Genomic DNA, 20,713 nt, shown 5'->3' on the forward strand with positions numbered 1-20,713 from the left:
GGCTGTAGGTGCCAGATGGGGATTACTGTGCTCAGAGATTCATAGGATCAGGGAATATCCTGAGTTGGAAGGGTACACAAGGATCGTGGAGTTCCTGCTCGGGGCACCCCCACTGCACACTGAACGTGCTTGTAGGGCCCTGTTTTGAAAAGTTTTCGGGCAATTATTACACGTTGCTTCAAAGGGAGATTGTAAATAGTGCAAATGAGCAGGAAAACACATGAAGCATTAATTGGTGGCCTTGTTAATTGGTAAGCAAAGCCTCAGCAGAACTGTGTGGGTGTGACTGCTGGGAAGCAAATCCCCATGCGTTCGGGAGCGTATAATCTCAAACCCTTTTTCCCAGCTGCTTTTTGGCCTTTGCTTTGCATTTTGCTGCCCTGTTACTCCCCTGTGGCTGCGAGGAGGATCTCGTGGGTGAGCTGGGGGCGGGATCCGGGGGGCTCTGGGCGGGACGAGCCGTGCGGCACCGCCTGGCTCTGCTCCTCTGATCCTGTCTAAGCACTTCAGTTCCACCTCGGAGTGGTGCTTCCCCTGAGGCCCTACCAATGTGGGCTGTTGTTGCAGACAACTGCCTCGAGTTCTCCTCGGGGACAGCCGTCCGGGCTGCTGGGCAGGCGGAGGGGGTGGTGCAGGGGCGGCAGTGACGGATGGCACCGTGTCTGCTCCGCCTGCTCGCTGCCTGGCGATGGCTGCGGTGTCTCTCTGCAGCTCCATTGATTTTTTTGCTATTTGTCTGCGCTGGAGGGAATGGTTGGGCCTTATCCGTCACTGCCCAAAGCCCAGGCACTGGGTGAGATGAGTTGGTGGCATCTCAGCCCCTTCCCTGACAGGAGCCTCTGTAGAAACCGTTCCCTCAATGCGCTCTAAGTGGTCTTGCTTCCAGCTGGTGGCTTCGGTTGAGATCTGTGCATGGATAACTGATGAAATTCAGGGTGTGGATCCATATGCTCCTCCCCATCCCTGAGTGTCTCTATGGAACCAAAGTTGTCACCACCAGGCAGCATTTATGGTCGAGGCAGCCCATGTGCTCCCACCTCGAAGCCTTTTCTTCCTCCTCTTCCCCTTGTCTACCCTGACAACATGTTTTTGTTTAGCTCAGCCTCCTCACCGCCTGTTTTTCACATGCATCTTGTTTTCCCCACAGCTCCGCTCTCCTTCCCACATCCCCTCCTGCTCCTCCAGGACCCTCTTCTCCCACTCCCATGCCCCTCGCTGCCTTCTCCCACACACCATCCATCCTCTCCTAACCAGGCTCCCGGCTCCTGGTGCCTCTGTCTTTCACGAGGGCTATTTTCTGTGTTTGCTGCCATCCAGCAGGTTTTTTTCCCCAGGGAATCTTTACCTGCGCTTGAACCAGATGTTTCCATTTTACTTAGGACTTAGCTGCTATGGAAACTGAGGATGCACCAGGACAGGAAGAGTGAGCTAATCAGAAATTACCTGTGGTGCTGTGTAATTTGCAGCAGCAGCTCTTTCCTGATTTTGGCCATGATTAGGCATTCTGCTTTCAAAACTCAAAGGGAACAAATGATCACAGAGATTTACTTGAGCCTGGTCTCCTGCTGATGGAAGGTGCTGAGCCCAGAGGTGACTCAGGACAACTTCCATGGCTGTCCATCTCCGTGGGCAGCTCCTCTGTCTGTGGGCCTGCCAAATCACCAAGGGGACCCTCTATTTCCCCATTTTGCATTCACCACACACGGTAAAGATGAGGATGGGAAGTGTGAGGACTGAAATGAGGGCCAGGGACGATGTGTAGAGGTGCTATAGCAGGCGCCAGGATGGCATCCTTTTTCCTAGCAGGATATACTCTAATTTGGAGATCTGGGAGCAAGTGGGACCCAAAGCTTGCTGCTGACCCCTCTCCCAGTTGTTGGTCTGCTACTCGTCCCACGGGAAGTCTCGAGCGAGACGCCTCCTGTTCCTTCTCGCCGTCTTCCTCCGTCTCGCTTGGAGTGGTGGAGAACGGGGATGAGGGAGAATTGGTTCAGGGAATGCTGGTGCATATTTTAAGGGTTTACAGAGCGGATGGTAAGTGGCTCTCACCGGCATCGCTGGGGACAGGCTGTGCCAGCGCTGTCTGTGCCAGGCACAGACACATCAGGAGCTGAAGGACTGGTGGTCCGTGCTGATGCTGGCGAGTGTTGCCCCGTGCAAAGGCACTTCGCAGGCCTAATTATTTTCCACTGCACCGCTCCTGGAGGGAAATGGAGCAACTAAGAGAGTTTGCTCACCAGGGCAGGTTTTCCTTCAGAGGATTTACACCCAGAGCAGCCCAGCTCCCTGGGGACTGATCTCACTGGAGACCCTCTTCCAGCCACTCCAGGCTCCCCTGAGCACTCAACTGTTCCCTCTCTGCTCTGATGAATATGTTTAGTGGCTTGGGCTGGTGAACTCTGAATTTTCCTGTCTGCAGTTGTTGCCGTGTTCTGGGAGGCTGGTTTTTGAGGCTCTGTTTGGTTTGGGGGCTGGAGGAGTTTCTATAGCTGGGCTGAGGAGAGCATTTTTATGGCATAACTCAAGAGCTGAGTGAACCTGAGCAAGAGAGTTTTCTGCTAGTGAATCACACAAGTGCTGGTCCCGTAAGTGCCTCCATCACTGATCAGAGCCTTGCACGGTGCCTGACCCTACCTATGCCCATCTCCTGCCACGAGCAAAAGCAGGATGCTGGCTCTGGAGAAGGGTTTTTTTTTGAACCCATGACCAGTCCAACCAATGCGTGGTACAACCTGTCTTCTGTCCCTCTGCCTCACCCCCTCGGTCCTATTTTATTTCTTCTCCCAGTAATGCTGTACTAACCCACAGCAACTCCCGTTAATGCAGCTGAAGAGGCTGAGGTGGAAAAAGAAGAGGAGCTGGTGAAGTCTCAGCTTCTTTTGCCTCTCCAGAGGAGGATTAACTGCTTTGAGGCCCTATCCTGGGCTTGGATGCGCTAACTGGCAGCACAAGTGTCAGTGGAGCTGCCAGGCACTGAGGCTTCAAAACACAGCTCACCAAAACCATATGGGGATACCAAGCTCTGGCATGGGATGGGGCTGCTCCATCCCTTCTTGGCACCCCTGTCAGGCCAAGACTATTGAGATGGCAACCAAGAGAGGCATCCTCAGCAGGGTGGAGAGAGGGAGAAGGGCAAAGGGGGAGAGAAGGATGTTGGATAACCATGGTCTGGATGTAACACCCAGCAGGAAGGCAGCAGCATCTTTCCAGAGGAGGTGCAAGTTGTGGAGAGGACTTGGATTCAGGGGTCTGAAAGGCGCCCCTCTTCATGTGTGTGCCCGTGAACATCCACTTTGCACCCTTAGGTGCCGAGCATCTCCGTGTTTCCAAGGCTTTGGATGTGTTATAGCCCCGCAGTGCCGATACCATCCGTAAACTGCAGCGAGGTCTTCTAGTTACTAGCCTGGTTTTGGTCACTCAGGTGTTTCCATAGTTACTGGGCTTTTTATTTATTTTTGGGGGTAACTCTGATGTTGTCATGGCGATTGTCATGTTGTCAGGCCAGTTTTCTTTTCATGGTGGATGCAGGCTGGGATTTGTTGGCACCCCGGGCTGCCGGGCTCGGGGTGACGCCAAAGCCCTGGCAGAGCGAGTGGCTCCACGTTGAGCTATCCAGGGGATATTTATCTGTGCTGCAGACACGAGACTCGTCATGCCTCCCATTTAGCTCAGGAAACGTGCCAAGGAATTGAAGTGAGGGATCTTCCAGGAGGGATGAAGGCTCGGCAGCCTCTGTCCCAGGAGGAGCAGGCATGGCTCAGCAGTAAGGAGGGGGAGGGCTCTGTGGGCAGGCAAAGTGTGGTTATCCTGCCATGCCAGGGCCAGGGGCACAAAGAAAGGGTGTCAAACTAGGTGTGGGCACGAGGATCCCTCCACTGGCTCATCCGCCTGGCCACACGCAGACATCCTGAGCCAGAGGCTGCATCCAAGTCGTCATCCTTAACAACCCTTGATGGACTTTTCTGCCACGGTTTTGTCTAATTGCTTTTTGATTATTGCTGTAGTATGATGGATTCTGGTGTGAGGCTTAAGACAGCGGCTGCCAGGGTAGGAAAACATTATGGTTTGGCTTGATGGTGTATTTACTTGTGAGAGGTTTGACGGAGAGGTCTGTGTAGCAGGAATCCCTCATTAATCTCAGGATTAGGCTGGGTGCTGATAGCTGGATCCTGTGTGGAGTCGGAGTCCCAGGCTGAGTCTGAGCCGTCATTTGTGGGGCAGGTGACACCTTGTTGCTCCAAGGCAGAGGCAGGGGAGATCCTCAGAGGATCCTGACATTGCCACATCCCAGCTATCCCCTGATCAGCCAGTTTAACCTCTGTGGCTTCCCTGGAAGAGGTACCATGGCAGTCCCTTGTCTCATGGAACCGAGGGGAGGATAAATACATTCCAGACGTGAGGCACTCGGACACAGCGGTAATCACAGCTCGTATATGCACTTAAGATAGATGAGACATGGTGGCCTGATGTGGCAGAGGTCTCATGAGATCATCTGTCTATACATCAGCAGCAAACCAGCAAAGGGACTCTGGGAGAAGTCGGGTATATTTGGATATATTGATTCTTTCTGGCTCTTGGCGCGGCTTGAAACAAGAGGACAAGCAACTGCAAAAAATATCCAGCTGGAAGGCTTGCTTGTCCCTGGGAAGGGAACACATCCTCCCATCTCAGAGGTTTGTCCATTAAGCACTTTGCTTGCTGTCTTCATCTTTCCAGGATCCTCCCAGGAGAGAAGGCATATGGGGTATTTGTAGGCTGGACATCAGATCTGGAGCCTGGCTCCAGAGAGAAGGGGAAAACACTTGGGGAGGGAAATCTCCATCTGCTTCTGTGCTGCCTTGTCCCTCACTGTGATCAGCTCTGTGTCCCATGAGATCGCTCCCTTTAACCCTGCCTCAAGTCACCTAATTAACTGAAGACCAGAGAGCCGTGTTCTCTGCTGGCCCTTTTATCAGGGAAATACCTCTAGGAGGGAGCAGATGGTTTGTGTAAGGCTGCTTCTGTGTTCATCAGAGGCCTTGTGCCTCTGCACTGCCTCTTGTCTCCTTTGGAGATGTCGTGTGAGCCAACAACACAAGTGGTGTGTCAAAGAAGGGATGTGAGTCCTGCTGCATCTGTCTGATGGAGCACTGAGCCTGCCCTGCACTGTGGGTTCTGCATTGGGATGGGATGGGATGGGATGGCCACCATGCTGTCCCACCTCCCTTGTTGCATGTGTCCCTCCTGTCTTTTGATATCCAGTTGGCTCAGGAGGGGCTCAACTGACTCACTGAGTGGCCGAGCACCTTGTCCTCCTTCCAAGAGGCACTTGCAGGCCTGGCCTCCAGCTCTATTAACTGAAGCATTTCAACCGGCTCCAATCCTGTCGGCAGCTCAACCGTCCCCTTGTTTACTGTTGAAATAATTACTGCTTTGCCATAATATTAGCTCTGAGCCGTGACTCCATTACCATTATCACCGGAATATTACCCATTTATTATCTCCCAGCAACCCTGGAAGATGAACACTAGGCTTCAGAGACCAATTGTTTTACAACAGACAGGATCTTGGTGTGCATTGTTTAATGAGGTAAACTACATTATAGCCGGCATTAATTTGGCTGCGGTGCACTCCACTAAATCACTGTTAACCTGTAAATCTGCCACCGGTTTTGATACTCCTTTAATCAGTGTGTGCTGGACAGATCGGCTGGGCAAAGGGTCAACGGTGGTCCAACTCTGTTTGTGGCGTTGTAGGGTTATTGAAATAGGCGAAATAAAGAGGTTGAAAGGGTCATGGGGAAGCAGGACTTGGGGATGGACATTGGTTTTCTGTGTGGTTGGCATGAAGGAGACAACTGGGGTTGCCAGGGGTCATTTGAGAAGGTTGTGGACGTGTGCTACGACCAGCAACAAGATCCTGACAGGAGCAGGGTGAATATTTAGCCCACTGAGTGCCAGCAGCTTCCCCATCTGCTCCCATGGGAGCGGGATCTGGCCCAGCAGGAGCCAGAATCTGGTGGCATCACGTCATGGGCTCCAGGTTTTGCTTCCCCAAGGAGTGACTAAAACTCAGTGTGCCATGTGGGTAGCTGCTTTTAGCATTTCCCTTTCTGATGCTTTCTTGAAGCAATGGGAGATCATGTACTTTTATGTGTATAAAAGTAATATTTTTGATTCCCCGCGTGGTGGAAATGAACTCTCGGAGCTGATCTGTTCATATTTGGCATAACCACCTTTAAAATATGCATCTTCGTACGAAAATAACAAGACCCCTTCCAGCTACAAATGAGACAATGCCTTTCCCTTAAGTAAAGGGGAAAAAAAACCACCTTGGCTTCAGTATATTCCCTGAATGCAGCTTTGCAATGTCACATTTTCCCTCCTTGCCGGAGGCAGAGCGGGATTTCACTCATGGCACTGTGCAGAAGCAGCCACTTGCTGCCCTATTGGGGTGGGGGGGAAGCAGGGAGCCCTGTCTGCACATCCAAATGTTATGTTCTGTCTTATCCCACTGGTCACTGACTACCTTTCCCACAAAGGTCAGACCCTCTGTGGTGTTGCAAACGCCTCTGCATCCCTTCTCCATCCCCAGCATCACCCCACAGGAAGATGAGAATGTGTTACTATTTCTTTGGCGTAGTGGGACAAAGCAGACAAAAACCCAACATGCCACCAGTGTCAGCTTGTTGGATTTGCTGTCTCTTCTTTAGTGCTGAACACAACTCCCTCCTTCCCTGATAAACGCCTGGCTTTGTGTCACTCCCTGCCTGGGACTCTCCTTTCATTCAGCTGGCCTGGGGAAGAGCAAGGGACCGGAGCGTCTGAGATTCCAGAGATCTCCACACAAATTAAAACCTTTTATCAGCCCCTCATAGCTGTGCAAACTAATTATATTTGGGCCAAACTTTGCCAGCGACTCCCCTGAGGTATTATTATAAAAATCTGAGCTGTGGAAATGCGTCCCCATTCTGTCAACACCAGGTCGCTTCAGCTATAGAAAACTCTGCTCCGGCTCCTTTTAGCTCCCGTGATGTGCTTTGCATAAGCTGCTGCCGTTGTTTTTGGGGAGGAGAGAGCCCAGCTGGGCTCTGACATGTGGCCCAGGTCTGCTGAGCCAAGGGCAGGGCTGTGGAGGGGGGGAATAGCACTGAAAGATTTCACAGAATCACAGACTCATCAAGGTTGGAAGGGACCTTCAAGATCACCCAGTCAAGCTGTTCACCCAACACCACCACTGTGACCCCTGTAATGTGAACAGAGACCCCCAAATACGGGGTGAAAAAGTTTCCCAAAACCACCTGGGATTCCCAATTTGTGGCTGAAAAGGGTCCATTATCCCATGGGATTCTTTACTTGCAGAAGCCCTGCTTGCCTGGCTCATTCTGCCACTGGTCTCCTGTGACCATCAGCGTGGCTGTGAGTGCACAAATGGGGCGGCTGCTTCCATCCCTGGAGAGATGGGACACGGTGATGAGGGGTAGGAGGGATACTTAAACTCCAGCAGGCAGGAGTTGGGAAGGAGCAGCACAAGCAGAAAGCACATGAGCCTGCACATGATGGTTTTCCTAGTGCTGGCACCTTGCTGGGGAGCTCCTGGTGGTGCTGGAGCTGGTTTTCATCCAAATTTTTTTTTTGTTTCCTGTCATCACCATTTGCTCCATTCCCTGCCTTGTAGTCTTGCTGCTGAGTTTGCATCGGGCGGGGCAACTGAGGCCAAAGGCATCCCTCTTGTTCGCCCACCTGCACTGTCCATAGGTGGGGGCAGCACAAGGAAATGCTTGGAGCCAAACTTCCCAGTGGGAAGGAGGTTTTTGCCCCCTGCCACCATTCCTGCACTGTCCTTGTGCTCCTCCTCGGGCGCAGATTGCCCGCTAATGGGGCGGAGCCAGTGCGAGCACTCTCCATTAATGGAGCAGAATACAAACAGAATAAAGCCTTCATTTCCTGGGCTGTGATTTCATTATTAATATACTTTACAGTTCACAGGTTGTTCATTTGCTTCCATGTTTTCTCAGCTGGTGTAATCTGCAGCGCGGAGTGAGAAGAGTCATAAAATTTCCATTTCCAGTTGAACGTGCATCCAATTCGCCGTGAAATGTTTCTCTCTGTCGTGAATATTAAGCGCCCCAGGAGTTGGTAGCCATGGGATTAGGCAGGGCAGGTTGCCAGCCCCTCTCTGTGTCCCAGGGGTGCAGGAGAGAAGTGGGTGTAGAGAAGGAAAGGTGACAAGGCAACGTGTAGGGTCTGAGGGAAGGACCGTGTGGTGGAGGGAGGAAGAGGGAAAAGGGGAGGAAAGTGGGAGAGTGGTAGATACTGGCTTCAGGGTGGAGGTAGTGGGCAAAAGGATGCTCTAACAGAGCAGAGCTGTGCTCTACCTCCTAATCCCTGTCCCAGGACCTTGATACTGGTCAGGGAAGACATTGTACTAGTGTTTACTCCTGTTTGTAGATCAGTTGTTGATATCTGTGCCTGGTCACTGCTATGGGCTTTGGGGCTGTGCCCTTCCCCTGGCCTGAACATGGTTAGAAAGAGAGTTTCCTTGTCTCTGGTGAAGCTGAGAAATGCTGCTGTGCTTGTAAGGGCAAGGAGCTGAAACGTGCTGGTGAACTGGAGCTGCTCAGCTGCCCTGTACCGAGCTGAAGAACAGCAGTGAGCAGCCACAGAGTTGCAGACACTGTTGCAGTCAGAGAAAAAGGGCTTTTCACTTGACTTTGGGGAGGGAAAAATTATATTCTGCTCTTGTTACACACCCAGCATGAAATTTGTTGTGTGTTTAGCGTATGGCTTGCAGCAAAGCAAAGGGGGAATTCGGGAAGTTGAGGCAGGTGGCCGTGCCCTGTGGCTGGGGCAGGTGGTGGGACCAGCAGTGGTGCCACAGCTGCAGTGCCACTGGCAGTGGGCACATCTGGCAGCACAGCTGGAGATGGGGGGCGATGTGTGCCCTTCTTACCCTCCTGCCCTTGCAATAGTGGTGCAGGATGTGGTGTCACTGCCAGGGCAATGGGACAAAAAGCCAAACTGTGGTGGTGTGCCCAGGCCGAGGGGATGATTCGGGCACTGCCCAGAGCCTATGGCACCGTTTCCTTCCGACTCTTTGCTGAAATGATTTCAGCCACAGCATTCCTCACTGCAGGGGAAAAAAATGCCTCTTCCTTTCCCGTCTTCTCTCGGTCGAGTCAAGATAATAATAGTCTTTTTCTGATCCCCTGAACTTTCCCATCTGCTTGGTAAAACAATGGCAATTCTTTTTCCTCCTGGCCTCTCTCTCTGTCTTCCTCTCTTTTATTTTTATTCTCCTACAGTATAATTTAAAGCCAGAGCAGTGCCGTAGCCCATGGGTTTTTCCCCTTCCTGTGACACGCTGCTGTTATTTAAAATGGCTTTTCCCGTGCAAAGCAATGCCTCTCGCTGCCCTCCCAGCTCCTGTAGCAGGGCCAATACCTTCACAGAGGCCTGAGGAGGGGATGATGGGCTCTAGTGAGGGGGTTCAGCCCAGTCTCTAGAACCCCTGTTCTTCTGATCACTCAGCATCATCACCTTGCAATTCCTGGTGTGACCTCCCACTCCCCATCTCCCCTCCCCAGGCTCAGGGCATCCTCACCAGCCCCCCACAGGCCCAAACCCATCCATCCCTGGCTTCTCTCAATAAGCCACAATATTGCGAGTGATCCTGCAGAAATGGAGACATCAGCGCCATAAAACACGAGGGACAGAGCAAGGCCACTGGGCTGGAAAATAGCGTGTCTGGAAAAATAAAGATGGGATAAAGATGATGGAGAGGCGACAGCGAGTCTCACCCTGCCGTGATTCAGATGGCTCCAGGGGGTGAGGTGAGGTCAGGGAGTCCCAGGGGAAAAAAGAAGGGATGGAAAATATCCCACATTTGCAGAAACTCAAGGCAGCCACGGCTCCTGGACTTTCTGTGAGCTGCCTGCAGCGACATGCGTGGAGAGGGGAAAGTTTCCCAGATCCCCATGACTTCTTGCCAGCGCTGGGGATGGATTTAGCCGGCACTTGATGCTTATTTTTTTTTTACTCTAATGCCATTATGCCACTTGCTTCCCATCTGAGGGATATTTCCCTAATGCGGCTGAAATGCAGCTTAGCTGAGGTTACAGCCATTTAACGCTCTGGATTGCAATTGCTTCTTAAGAGCTTGTCCTACGGAGAAAGCCTGGGGGTTTAAATTTCCAGCCAGAGGGACCTTCCGGTCCAGAGCCAGCAGCTCTTTTTTCACACAAATCCAGAGGAAAGTGGGGTGCCTCGAGTTTGGCAGGGGGTGGGAATGCTTTCTCCTGCAGAGCAGTGCTGGTTGCACAGAAGGGCCTGTGGTTGGGAAGGGATGGGGTGGATCCCTCCCGTGGAATTTTTTTTCGGGTTCTTTGCAAGCCACCCGCAGACATCAGGCAGGAGCAACCTCGTTTCTTGATGCCTCTGTCCCCGCCAAGCCTTGTGCACCACAGCTTCTCCTGGAGCCAGCGAGAAAGCTGCCAGAAGTGGGATGAGCTCCAGGGAAGCCAAGTTGCGACAGGATTTAATCGAGGAGCAGCGCTCCCACAAACAGGATGCGTGTGTTTGTCTGAGCGATTTTCTCCGGCAGCATCTGTCACTCTCCAGCGTCTCGGCATCATTGCAGCAAATTATTTAACCACTCCCCACCGCACCCCATCTGTCAGGCAGCCCCTCCACGCGGATGGGGCCCTACCTTCCCGCCTTTCCAAAGGAACTCACCGGCAAAGGCTGAGCGCCAAACAACAGGACAAATTAAATCAAAAGCACAGCTCCGGCACCCAGGGGGAAAATGCACATCAGCTTTGACTTATTGCATGGCGCACGCTTTCAGGAGAGAAGCAGCGGCTTTTGTCACTGCAAGGGGCCATGAAAAATGAATTAGGGCCGCTGCTGGGAGAGGGCACGCAGGAGAATCTTTCATTCCAGCAACGCTGTCCTCTCTCACCTTGGAAGCAGCTACGGGGGGGGAAAAATCGCAGGGAGGAAGGAAAGAAAGGAGAGAGGGCTTTGTGTTGGGCATCTCACTGGGAGAGAGCATGGGAGGAAGAGTGTCGGTGCTCAAGCAGGAGCACGGAGCTGCTGGCAGGTGTTGTGTCCTCAAGAACTCTCTGGAGGGGGCTTGGCTCCGTGGGAGCGTCAGTGTCAGCTTTCGTGTACCTTGTGGAGATGTTCCTGCAAGGAGCAGAAAAGCTGTGTGGGAAGTGGTTCCCTGCTGGCCACAGCTTCTGCTGAGCATCAGTCCCGCCCTGGTGTTACCACAAGCACCACCCCCTCACCCTCCAGGGGCTGAGGAGAAAGGTGTCCAGATCATGCTTGTGATAACACGTGGGTGTCATTAAGAACAGCAGCCCTCTTAATGAGCTCTGCACCCATCTTTGCTGTAGATATGACACCGCTTAAGCGCTTTGTGAACTGTATCCATTTTTAATTTGCCCTAACAGGGTGGCATGTGCCCTCTGGACCTTTCCCTGGGGTTTGGTGTCCTTGCCAGCACCCCAGGAGGAGGCAGGGGCTGGGAGAGGCTGAGGATGGTCACCGCTGCTGCCAGTTTGCCGAGCCTCGAGCTGCCTCCGAGCTCTCCCTCGCGCCGAAATAAAAGGGCTCATTCTTTATTCGACTCATTTACTCCTGAGTTAGAGCCTCGTTCAAGGGTGGTTGGTCCCCGAGTTGTTTTGTTTTGTTTCTTTAAATATTAATTTCCATAATCCATTTATTTCCCAAGGAACTACTTCTCGCAAACAAAAGGTTTAATGCTCCTCTTTTATTCCCGGTAACAAATAAGTTGTCTGAGACGTGCAAACATCCCGGCAGCAGCGAGCAGCAGCCGTCTGACGGCAGGGAACCGCGCTTAGGGATGCTCAGGGATGGGGTGGGAAAAGCACCCCCCTGAGGGATCACGGGTGCCACAGCAGCATCTCCCTGGAGATGCTCGCCTGGAGAAGGAGGACAGCGAGCCCGGCCGACACCAGGGAGCCCCAGCAGCCTGGGATTCCAATCCTTTGCGTGGAGGTGTCTCCAACATGCCTTTTTTGAGATGGAAGATTTGAGAGCCGAAGGCCGGAGAAGCACAATAGAAGATAGACTGCTTGTACCTCATTGTCTGGAGAATAGATGGGCTGCGGGCTCCCGGAGAATAGGAGCTGCCACTCAGGTGGCTTTAATAGAACAGGCGGCAGATAGATTTCAATAAAAGAAATGAGTATAAATATTGTTAGCGGAGAATAGAGGGAGAGTGAAAAAGATCTTGTTTAACGAGTCACAGTGGGAAACTTTCAAGGACTTTTAAGCTAAAAACTCTTCACAATGGTGCCATAATGGACGGCTCAGCAGACTCTGGCTGTGCTGTGCAGGATCGGTGAGGGGACCGGGCTGGGCAGGTGTCCCTGGAGTGCCACAGGGAAGGGTGTGGCAGAGAATCACAGAATGGTTTGGGTTGAAAGTGACCTTGGGCATGATCTGGTTCCAACCCTTGCCACGGGCAGAGGCACCTTCTGCTAGATGAGGTTGCTCCAAGCTCTGTCCAGCCTGGCTTTGGACACTTCCAGGGATGGGGCAGCCACAGCTTCTCTGGGCAACCTGTGCCAGGGCCTCACTGCCCTCACAGGAAAGAATTTCTTCCCAACATCCCATCTAACCCTGCCCTCTGGCAGTGTCTTTGCCTTTCTTGGAGTTGATGCCAATATAGGCTCTAGGCTGGGACTGCAGGCTGAGTGACCAGGGTATGTCATGGCATCTGGAGGGTCTCTGCAAGTCGCATGTCCCAGTGAATTAGTCACGGATTGCTGCATCTGCCCACTTAATAGTTATTTATTAGAGTTGTTGTGTGAGATAGGAGCTCCAGATGTGGTCTCAGGGTTGCACTGAGCAAGTCTAGCAACAAATGCTGGCCCTGTCTCTGTTCTAGCTCTGAGTTCAGCAGGAAGCTGAAGAAAATGTCTTTCCTGGCAGGAAAGAGCAGAGGTTTGGCTGCAGAGCCACCGGATTTGTGAGGGCTCCTGGCTGGAAGTTCTGTTTGCAGGGTGCCTGTTGAAATACCTGTGTCCTGACCCCATGGCCAAAGGCAGCCAGAGATGGGACCTTCAGGAATAGTCACCTCTGCTCATGCCAGCACAATATTGGGCCTGGGAGGGTCCTTTGTGGCCTCCCCTCTCCCTCACAGCAGGTGCTGCCATGCACAAGGACACACAGTAAAACTGGCCGTGAGAGTTTCCCCAAACCCAATTTAATAAGGAAAGCTCCTCTAAGTGACACTGGGCATAACTGGTGATGGTCTGCACCCCTGGGATGTGAGGATGAGGAGGGACCCCAGGCTGCAGCAGCGGAGGGAGCTGCTGCCAAGCTCCTGCATCCCTGCACTGTGCCAGGCAGCACCATCCCCTGGGGCCTCGCACAATATCGGGCCACAGAAACATGCTAATTAACATGGAAAAGCATGTCAGAGCAGAGATTTCTTTCCTTGTCATCGGGAAACTTCAAAAAGAGAGAGGCTTGGCCCCTTGTAAGCACAACACAGACTCTGATATGCTGTTGTGCCCGTTTCTGGGGTTACGGTCCCTCTTCTGAAGGCTTGTGAACACGGAGAAGGGGAGGTTCAGAGCCCGGATCTCATGTAGGTGTGCTTCCTAAAGGGATTGCTCCTCCAACAGGGGGGCACAGATGGAAATGGGCTGGAGCCTGTGGCACAGGGATGCAGTATTCACAAGAGGAGGAGAGCAGCTTGCCTGGGTCGATAGGGTAATCTTAAAAAAAAAATCATTTTTTTAATGATTGAGCTGATGGCTTCCAGCAGGTTAATTACCCCCCATCTCTGTCCACCAGGGCGTGGCAGCATTAAGCCGGCACAGGGGAGTCAGAAAGAGGGGGTGCATGGGAGGGGAAGCTGCCCTAGCTGGGGTCATTCACCTGATCAAACAAAAATGGGAAAGGGAGTTTTAGGAATACCTGGAGTTTGTTCCGTGTTAATTGAGCTATCAGGAGTGGGTAATGGTGGTTAATAAGAGGTGAAGCAGATGCATCCACCTGTTTAGCTGGAGGCAGACACAGCTCTTGTTTGCCCACCCACCTGGGGCTGTTGTGGCTTGTTCTTTGAGAGGGATCTGGGGTGATTCCTCCCCACACCTCCTTCCCCATCTGCTCTGACGCTGCCAAACCTCCCGCCGCCGCACGAAGCGGAGGTGAAGCGGGTCTCAGGTGCCAACAGTTCGCTCGTATTACCTTTGTGTGTTTTATTTATTCACTATAAACTGTTATAGGATGGCCATCAGCACCACGTTGGGGTGACGTGTGGGATATATGGCCCTCGGGTTTAGTGCGTCACTTGGAGCCGGGAGTCTGCGCGGTGTTAATTTTTATTGCCAGAGGTAGCCATAAATTGATAGTTGAGAATTGCTGTAGGGACTGTAATTAACTAGTTACTATTTCACCTCCAAAAGGAGCAATGTTTCACGCTCCTACTTTTACTTATCTGGAATCAGCTGCTGTCAACATCCGCTGAAGCCCGTATAAAGATTTATAGACCTTGGAGGTAAATATTGACTAATGGGCAGCTTGGCTTAATGTTCACCTTGAAGGACAATAAATTGTGCTATTGATTGAGGCGAGATGTCAATATCTGCATTGTTGTAAACATTTTAATAAAATTATCTCCATAAAATATTCTCTCTCTTTGGCTGGTCCTGGGCGGCGGGATCGGTGCCTGGAAAAATGCAGCAGCAGTAGGTGTAGCAGGCAGGGGAGCACTTTGGGATTGGTGGTGGGACTTTGAGAATCCAGAGACCAAACTTGTTGTGCATTTGGGCTTAAGAAGTTGAACTGTTGCAGTCCTGGGTGTCTGGGCTGGCTCAGCTTGACCTGAGGTGCAGGGAGCTGACATGGACACAGGGAAGAAGTTCAGGGAAGGTTTTTGAATGGCACCACGGGCAGCCTTCAGCCAGGGCAAGCTGTGAGCGGTGTCCTAGAGACCTGAACATGGCTGCAACAGTGAGCCAAGGGACAGTGGCATGTAATTAATTTGGGAACATGTGTTTGCTTTCTGGTGAGTTATTATCTTGTCAGAGGCTCAATGGAAGCAAACGGGCAGGAGGAGTCAGGAGGGAGATGAGTCAGGGTGGGAAAACGAGGAGAAGCAAGGGAAGGAGAAAGGCATGGAGGGAGGAATGTGGATCCACGAGGTATCTGCCCACACCTCATCTCATCCAAGGTGTGTGGGACCCCAGGCACAGCTTGGCTGCTTGCTGGGTCTGCCTTGGTGCTCTGTGCCAGCCCAGGATTTCACCTCCATGATTCCTCCACTGCCATGACGGCCAAGCTTCCCTTTCCCTGAGGTTTTTTATGGGGATCTGCAGAGCAAGTCCTAAATAGCCCATGGTGGTCTGTGCACAGGCTCCTGCTCGCTGAGCACGAGGATTCAGGCTCTGGTTTTCCATCTTCCCAGCTCGCACTGGGTTAGTTCATCATCCACGGCTGATGAGCAAGGATTACGCCTGTGCCTTGTCCGTGGCTGTTCCATTTCTGGCCTGTATTATATTATTAGTATTAATAATAATAATGATGGGTGCTGGCTGTGCTGGTTTTTTAGCTACTGAGGAGATGAGAGAGCTCTCCATTAATTCCTGCAATATTTCAGCTCCTAATTGTGCTCAAGCAGAGACAGCCTTGGAAGTTCCCACTGTCAGTTCAGGCAGAGCAGGACTGGTACTTCTGGAAGAGGTCCTGGAGCTGCAGGGTTCTGGTCCAGGCCTGCCCTGAGCATCCCCAAGCTCCAGGTGTTTCCAGGGTGCAATCCTACAAAGAAGCAGCTTTATGGATCTGATTTTCCTGCAAAGCCCTTTTTGTAGTGGAGCACAGAGGGGACAGAGATGGTGTCCTGGCCACCTGGTGTCACCTGCTTCACCAGTGGGGAGGGATTCTTTGTGTCACCTCAATCTTTGGGATGCTGTAAGTGGCACTAAGGAAAAAGGATCTGACCAGAGCCTCTGGATAGTATTCCTAATGCTCTTGTTATCTGTGAGTTATACCAGGTTGTGCACAGGGCAGAAGCAGGTGTCAGCTCCAGCTCAGAGTCTCCTGTTTTGGTCCAGGGCAGGTTCTCTGTGCCGGTTTTGATGGGCTGCAGCTGAAATCCCGTGGATTCCAGACCCTGAGTCCCTGAACTTTGTGCTCTGCCTCTCCATCGGCCGATTACCTTTCAAGTATCTCAGACTTCAGCGTGACACAGGCACAGAGGAAACCTTCATCCCCCAATTTCCTGCGCTTTTGCAGGTGTAAAGCTGACCCTCAGAGTTACTTTAATGAAGTCTTTTACTGGGGAACGAAATGCACTCGAGCTGCTTTGCTCCCAGATCAAACCGGGGATGCACATTAGGGCTCGACTGTGGCAAGAGCTAATTCCTGCCGCGTGCCAGCCAGCTCCAGAACTCGGGAAGGGCCTTTGGTTGGTTGGGAAGCAGTGTTATCTGAGCCTTTGCACAACCCAGAGTCAGATTTGTGCACGGAGCATCTGAAGGCCACCGGCTGTGTCGTTCCTTTATCAGCAGGCAGCGCTGTGCTACAGAGAAGTTGATTCTAGGTCAGCCACAAAAGGGGATTCTTCCCCCCCCCTCCCCCTTTTTTTTTTTAATTTTTGCAGTGCCTCAGGGCCGCTGGATGTAATGCTGTAATTTGTGTGTCTCCAAAGGATATTGATTTTGGGGTAACGCCTTCATATCTCGCCTTTCAGCTGCCCTAAGTACTGATGAGCTCAGCGGTTCGGACCGCGAACCGCTCGGGTGGGGATTTCGGCACGGGGCTGAGGGCGTGGGTGGATATCAGCAAGTCATCAGTGGGAAAACTCACTTCTTCACCCCTTTCCAAAGCTCACGGGGGTGCCTCCCCGTTCAGGTCAGCCTGGGGTGGTGGGATGCACACACTTGTGTGCACAGGGTCCTTGGTTTGGCCTCTGTGCGAGGGAGCAGTGGATGTGCAAAGTCCCGGGAATGCTGTGTGGAGGCAGCAGCTGTGAGGTCTGGTGCAGGGAGAGAGAGAGGCAAGGTGGGATTTCATCATGGCTGAGCATATCTGCACTAGTTTGAGCTGGCAGTAGTGGCACCTAGGATTGCAGCAGCAGGATCCCAGTGGGCACCCGGGGTGCTCGCTGTGCTGAGCTGTGCCAGAGTGTCACAGGAATGCCATCAGTGCTGGCTCAGGTCCCTGGGGAGCAGTGGAGTCTCACCAGGCTATTCCTGTGCCGCAGGGAGAGATGCTCTGAAAGCATCAGCTGGTGGGATGCAGGCGGTGTGTGCCCTTCCAGGAGCCTCCCACGTGTGTATTTGCCTGCATTTGTTAGGAGCAAGATGCACACGGTTGACCGGCCAAGCGCAGCGAGTTGTGGCCCATCAGGTCACTCCAGTAGCCGGGTGGGAAGTGAGGGCTGGCCGAGCTTACGGCATCCCCCAGGGACCAGGGACCTGTGCTTGGCCTCTCTGCCATTGGCACTCACTCCCAGAAACAGCTGTCCAGAGCTAATTTATTTCCTAATGCTGCAGCAATGTTAATTTATAAATTACACTGGTAATTCGAGCTATTATTAATTTCAGATGGTGTAGGGCAAGCCTAATTAAAATATGACACCAATTGCCACACATATGTACCAAGGACTACCGTTTAAAATTTATAGGAATATTAAGTGTGACACTGGGCTCAGAGATGCTCCGTGCAGTCATTACAGCATCCCAGCTGTGGGAGATCCGGTGGAGAGATGTAAACAAAAGGAAGGGAGAAGTTGTTCCTGTTAGGGCTTGCAAAAAGTTGCTTGTGCCGTTCGTTTGGGGGACTAGGGGGTCTTGTGCCCCAACACCAGTGTCTGGACAGCTGAGTGCTGTGGGTTTCCAGGAGAGTGTCAAAACAAAGAGGGCTCCTGTAAGGAATGGGGGCTGAATGATGCCACGCTGAAGGAGATGCCATTAATTGCACCTTTTTGGCTTTGAGTGAAACCTGGAGCTGCACTGCAGGCTGGGTGGGGAAGAAGGGGACAAGTGCAGCTCCAACACAAACAAGCCTGGAGTAGCACAGGGATGAAGCGTTGCAGGTGAAGGGAGATGTTGGCACCACAACCAATGGGAGTAAACTTGCTGTGGAAATTAGAGAGGGGTGTCTGTGTAAAGCTGGGTGGGCCCGGTGGTGCCTCCCCAGCAGGAGGGATGTGCAAATGCCAAGGAGAGGTGATCTTGGATTGTTGTAGCAGGGCGCAGGTTCAGCAAGGACCACCCTGCCCACATTATGGACATTTTCTCCAGCAAATGACACTATTGGCAGTCCACCACAAAGGTCCAGTGCCTGCAGACACCATTATGGCCAGGATTTTCCTGGGATGGAGGGGCACAGACGTGTGGGCATGCCAGGCTGGGCCCGCAGGATTGATGTCCTAGTGGAGAGTGGAGAGTCACGGATGGTGACCAGGTTTGCCGTGCCTCCCCCATCACTCACGCCCCTGTCTGTGCCCTGCAGCCGTGGGCTTCATCAGCGAGGACGAGTACCTGGAGATCACGGGCATCACGCGGGAGCAGTCGGGCGAGTACGAGTGCAGCGCCTCCAACGACGTCTCAGCGCCCGTCGTCCAGCGAGTCAAAGTCACCGTCAACTGTGAGCACTGGGGGGGGGAGGGCCAGCAGGGGACAGGAGTGGGGCTGGAGCATGTCACTGTGCTGCCCCACGAGGGAATGGCACTTGGGAGTGAGGCACTCACAGGCTTCGGGCCCCGGAGCGAGACAGGCGGCAGCAGTTTTTTCTGAGCAGGTGGTGTTTTGCCCTATTTTCCCCTTCTTTTCAAGCTCCATTTTTTTTCCACCACCTCCTCCTCAGCTGTCTCCATCAACCTGGGTTTTCCGCCCATGGAGAGATGCTGTGCTGATAACCTCCGGGGAGAGGAGAGAAGTGAGCAGTAAATAGAATTTTTTTTTTTTTTCCTTTAGAAAAAAAATGAGAGTGAGGAAGAAAGCAGCATATTTCATGCTCAGACAGAGGTGAAGACCCTCCTAAACCCCTCTCTGGTCACCCCATTAGTGCACATGTGGTGCCCAAGAGCTGGGGAGCTCTAGTTTTTGGAGAGGATCCCGCCCATAAGCCTAAAAACCCCTGGACAGCACCAGAGTGGCAGGAGCTGAACACGGGCTCAGAGATGGTCTGGGCTCCTTCCCACCTGCAGGGAAAGAAAGGAGAACTTGAGGAGCAAGGAGTGGGGGTATAGGATGCCTCAAGGCTCCTGGGTGTTGACCCCAGGCTTCCCATCTTCCCACAGACCCACCGTACATCTCGGATGCCAAGAGCAGCGGGGTGCCAGTGGGGCAGAAGGGCATCCTGCTGTGTGAAGCCTCCGCTGTCCCCTCCGCCGACTTCCAGTGGTACAAAGACGACAAGCGGTAAGAATCTGGGGGGGGGGACAAACCTGGGGGAAGGGGGGGGACACACCAACCCTGTGAGAGCTGCACCCACTGCCAGCAGCTTCAGCTCATAACCCTTAGCACAAGCCTGCTTTGGATACCAAGGCAGGTCCCCCAGACAGCAGCAGGCTGTGCTTGTCTGGGGTAAATCCAGGCATTCCAGGAGGCAGTCAGCATCCACAGCCAGTATCTATTAAAAGCTATTCCAGGGCTTTATATTTAACACTGTGAAAAGTAGCTGAGGGACATCTGGGGAGGAGGATTTTTCCAGGAGCCTCTTTCAGCCTCCATCAGGGCAGGATCGCTGCTGCCCCTGCCTCCGTTTGAAGGTGTCGTGGTAAATCCCAGCTTGGGTGAAGCATAACAGGGAAGAGGGATATTGGCAGCATAAATCCAAGCACTTAAGTGTGGATGAAACCTCTGTCATCTCTTTAAACACTTTGGCCAGAAGGCAGCTCTTGGAAAGGCAAAAGAAATATGGTGTTGGTCGAGAGACAGGTTTGCTAGGCCCCAGAGACAGCCTGCTCTGCCTTGGGGTGAAAACCACCCTTTTAGGTCTACCAGCAGCTGCTGTGCTCTGCCAGAGCAACAGCATGGGAATGTGGCTGGGGAATGAGGAGTGGAGCAGCACAGCTCAGGGTAGGGTCTCACTCTGGAGAAAATGCCTCCCTCTGACCCCAGGCAAAATGTTTTTAACTGATTTTTGTGTTACTTCTCCCTGGAAAGCCCAGAGGGGACGTGGTGTGGCCAAACACAGGACGAGCCACATCCTTACTGATAAGGAGGGGTATTTTAGCCAAAAATGATGCTCCAGAAGCTGGAGGGGAGGCTGGGGCCCCCTGCCTTCCCTGGTTTGGGAGGAAAGGAGCCAAAGGAGGAAAGGAGTGTACAAAGAGGAGGATGTTTGTGTGGCAGATGAAAGGTTCTGCTCAGAAGTAGGTCAGATCACGAGGGCCCAGGGAGCAGCAGCAGGAGCAGGCTCAGCCCCCCTGATCAGCGTCCGGCAGGGACCATAATGGGGATCTGGCACCTCCCGTGAGGGATTAGCAAGTAAAAGAGCCACAGGAGCAGAGCAGGATGGGGACAACAGCTCAGGGAAGTCCAAGCACTTGGTTAATGCTGCAGCATTTGTGCTGGCTGAGAAGCCTCCCTGCTGTGGTGGGTGCCCATCGTGTCACCCATCAGGGATATGCAGGGGTGAGGAAGAGGAAGGTGCAAGAAGGCATCCTGCAGAGCAGGGTGAGCTGAGGACATCAGAGGGAAGCCAGGCTCTTCTGTAGGGTGGGAATGAGCCTTTCCCAGGTT

At 52.7% G+C, this 20,713-nt stretch overlaps 1 protein-coding gene across 5 annotated transcripts in view; it reads left to right on the top strand.

The window, feature by feature from the left end:
* The window catches only part of LOC114061891 (protein CEPU-1), a 339,159-nt gene that overhangs the window by 312,650 nt on the left and 5,796 nt on the right, over positions 1–20,713 (top strand). For all 5 annotated transcript variants that reach the window (XM_027892801.1, XM_027892803.1, XM_027892804.1 and 2 more), the window contains 2 exons: positions 18,477–18,611; positions 19,267–19,387. In XM_027892801.1, the coding sequence (XP_027748602.1) occupies positions 18,477–18,611; positions 19,267–19,387 (256 nt within the window). The remainder of the gene's footprint in view (positions 1–18,476; positions 18,612–19,266; positions 19,388–20,713) is intronic.

This window comes from Empidonax traillii, unplaced genomic scaffold, assembly GCF_003031625.1.
Source record: "Empidonax traillii isolate 1590-97213 ecotype Southwest subspecies unplaced genomic scaffold, ASM303162v1 scaffold369:size587591, whole genome shotgun sequence".
In the NCBI taxonomy this organism is placed as follows: Eukaryota; Metazoa; Chordata; class Aves; order Passeriformes; family Tyrannidae; genus Empidonax; species Empidonax traillii.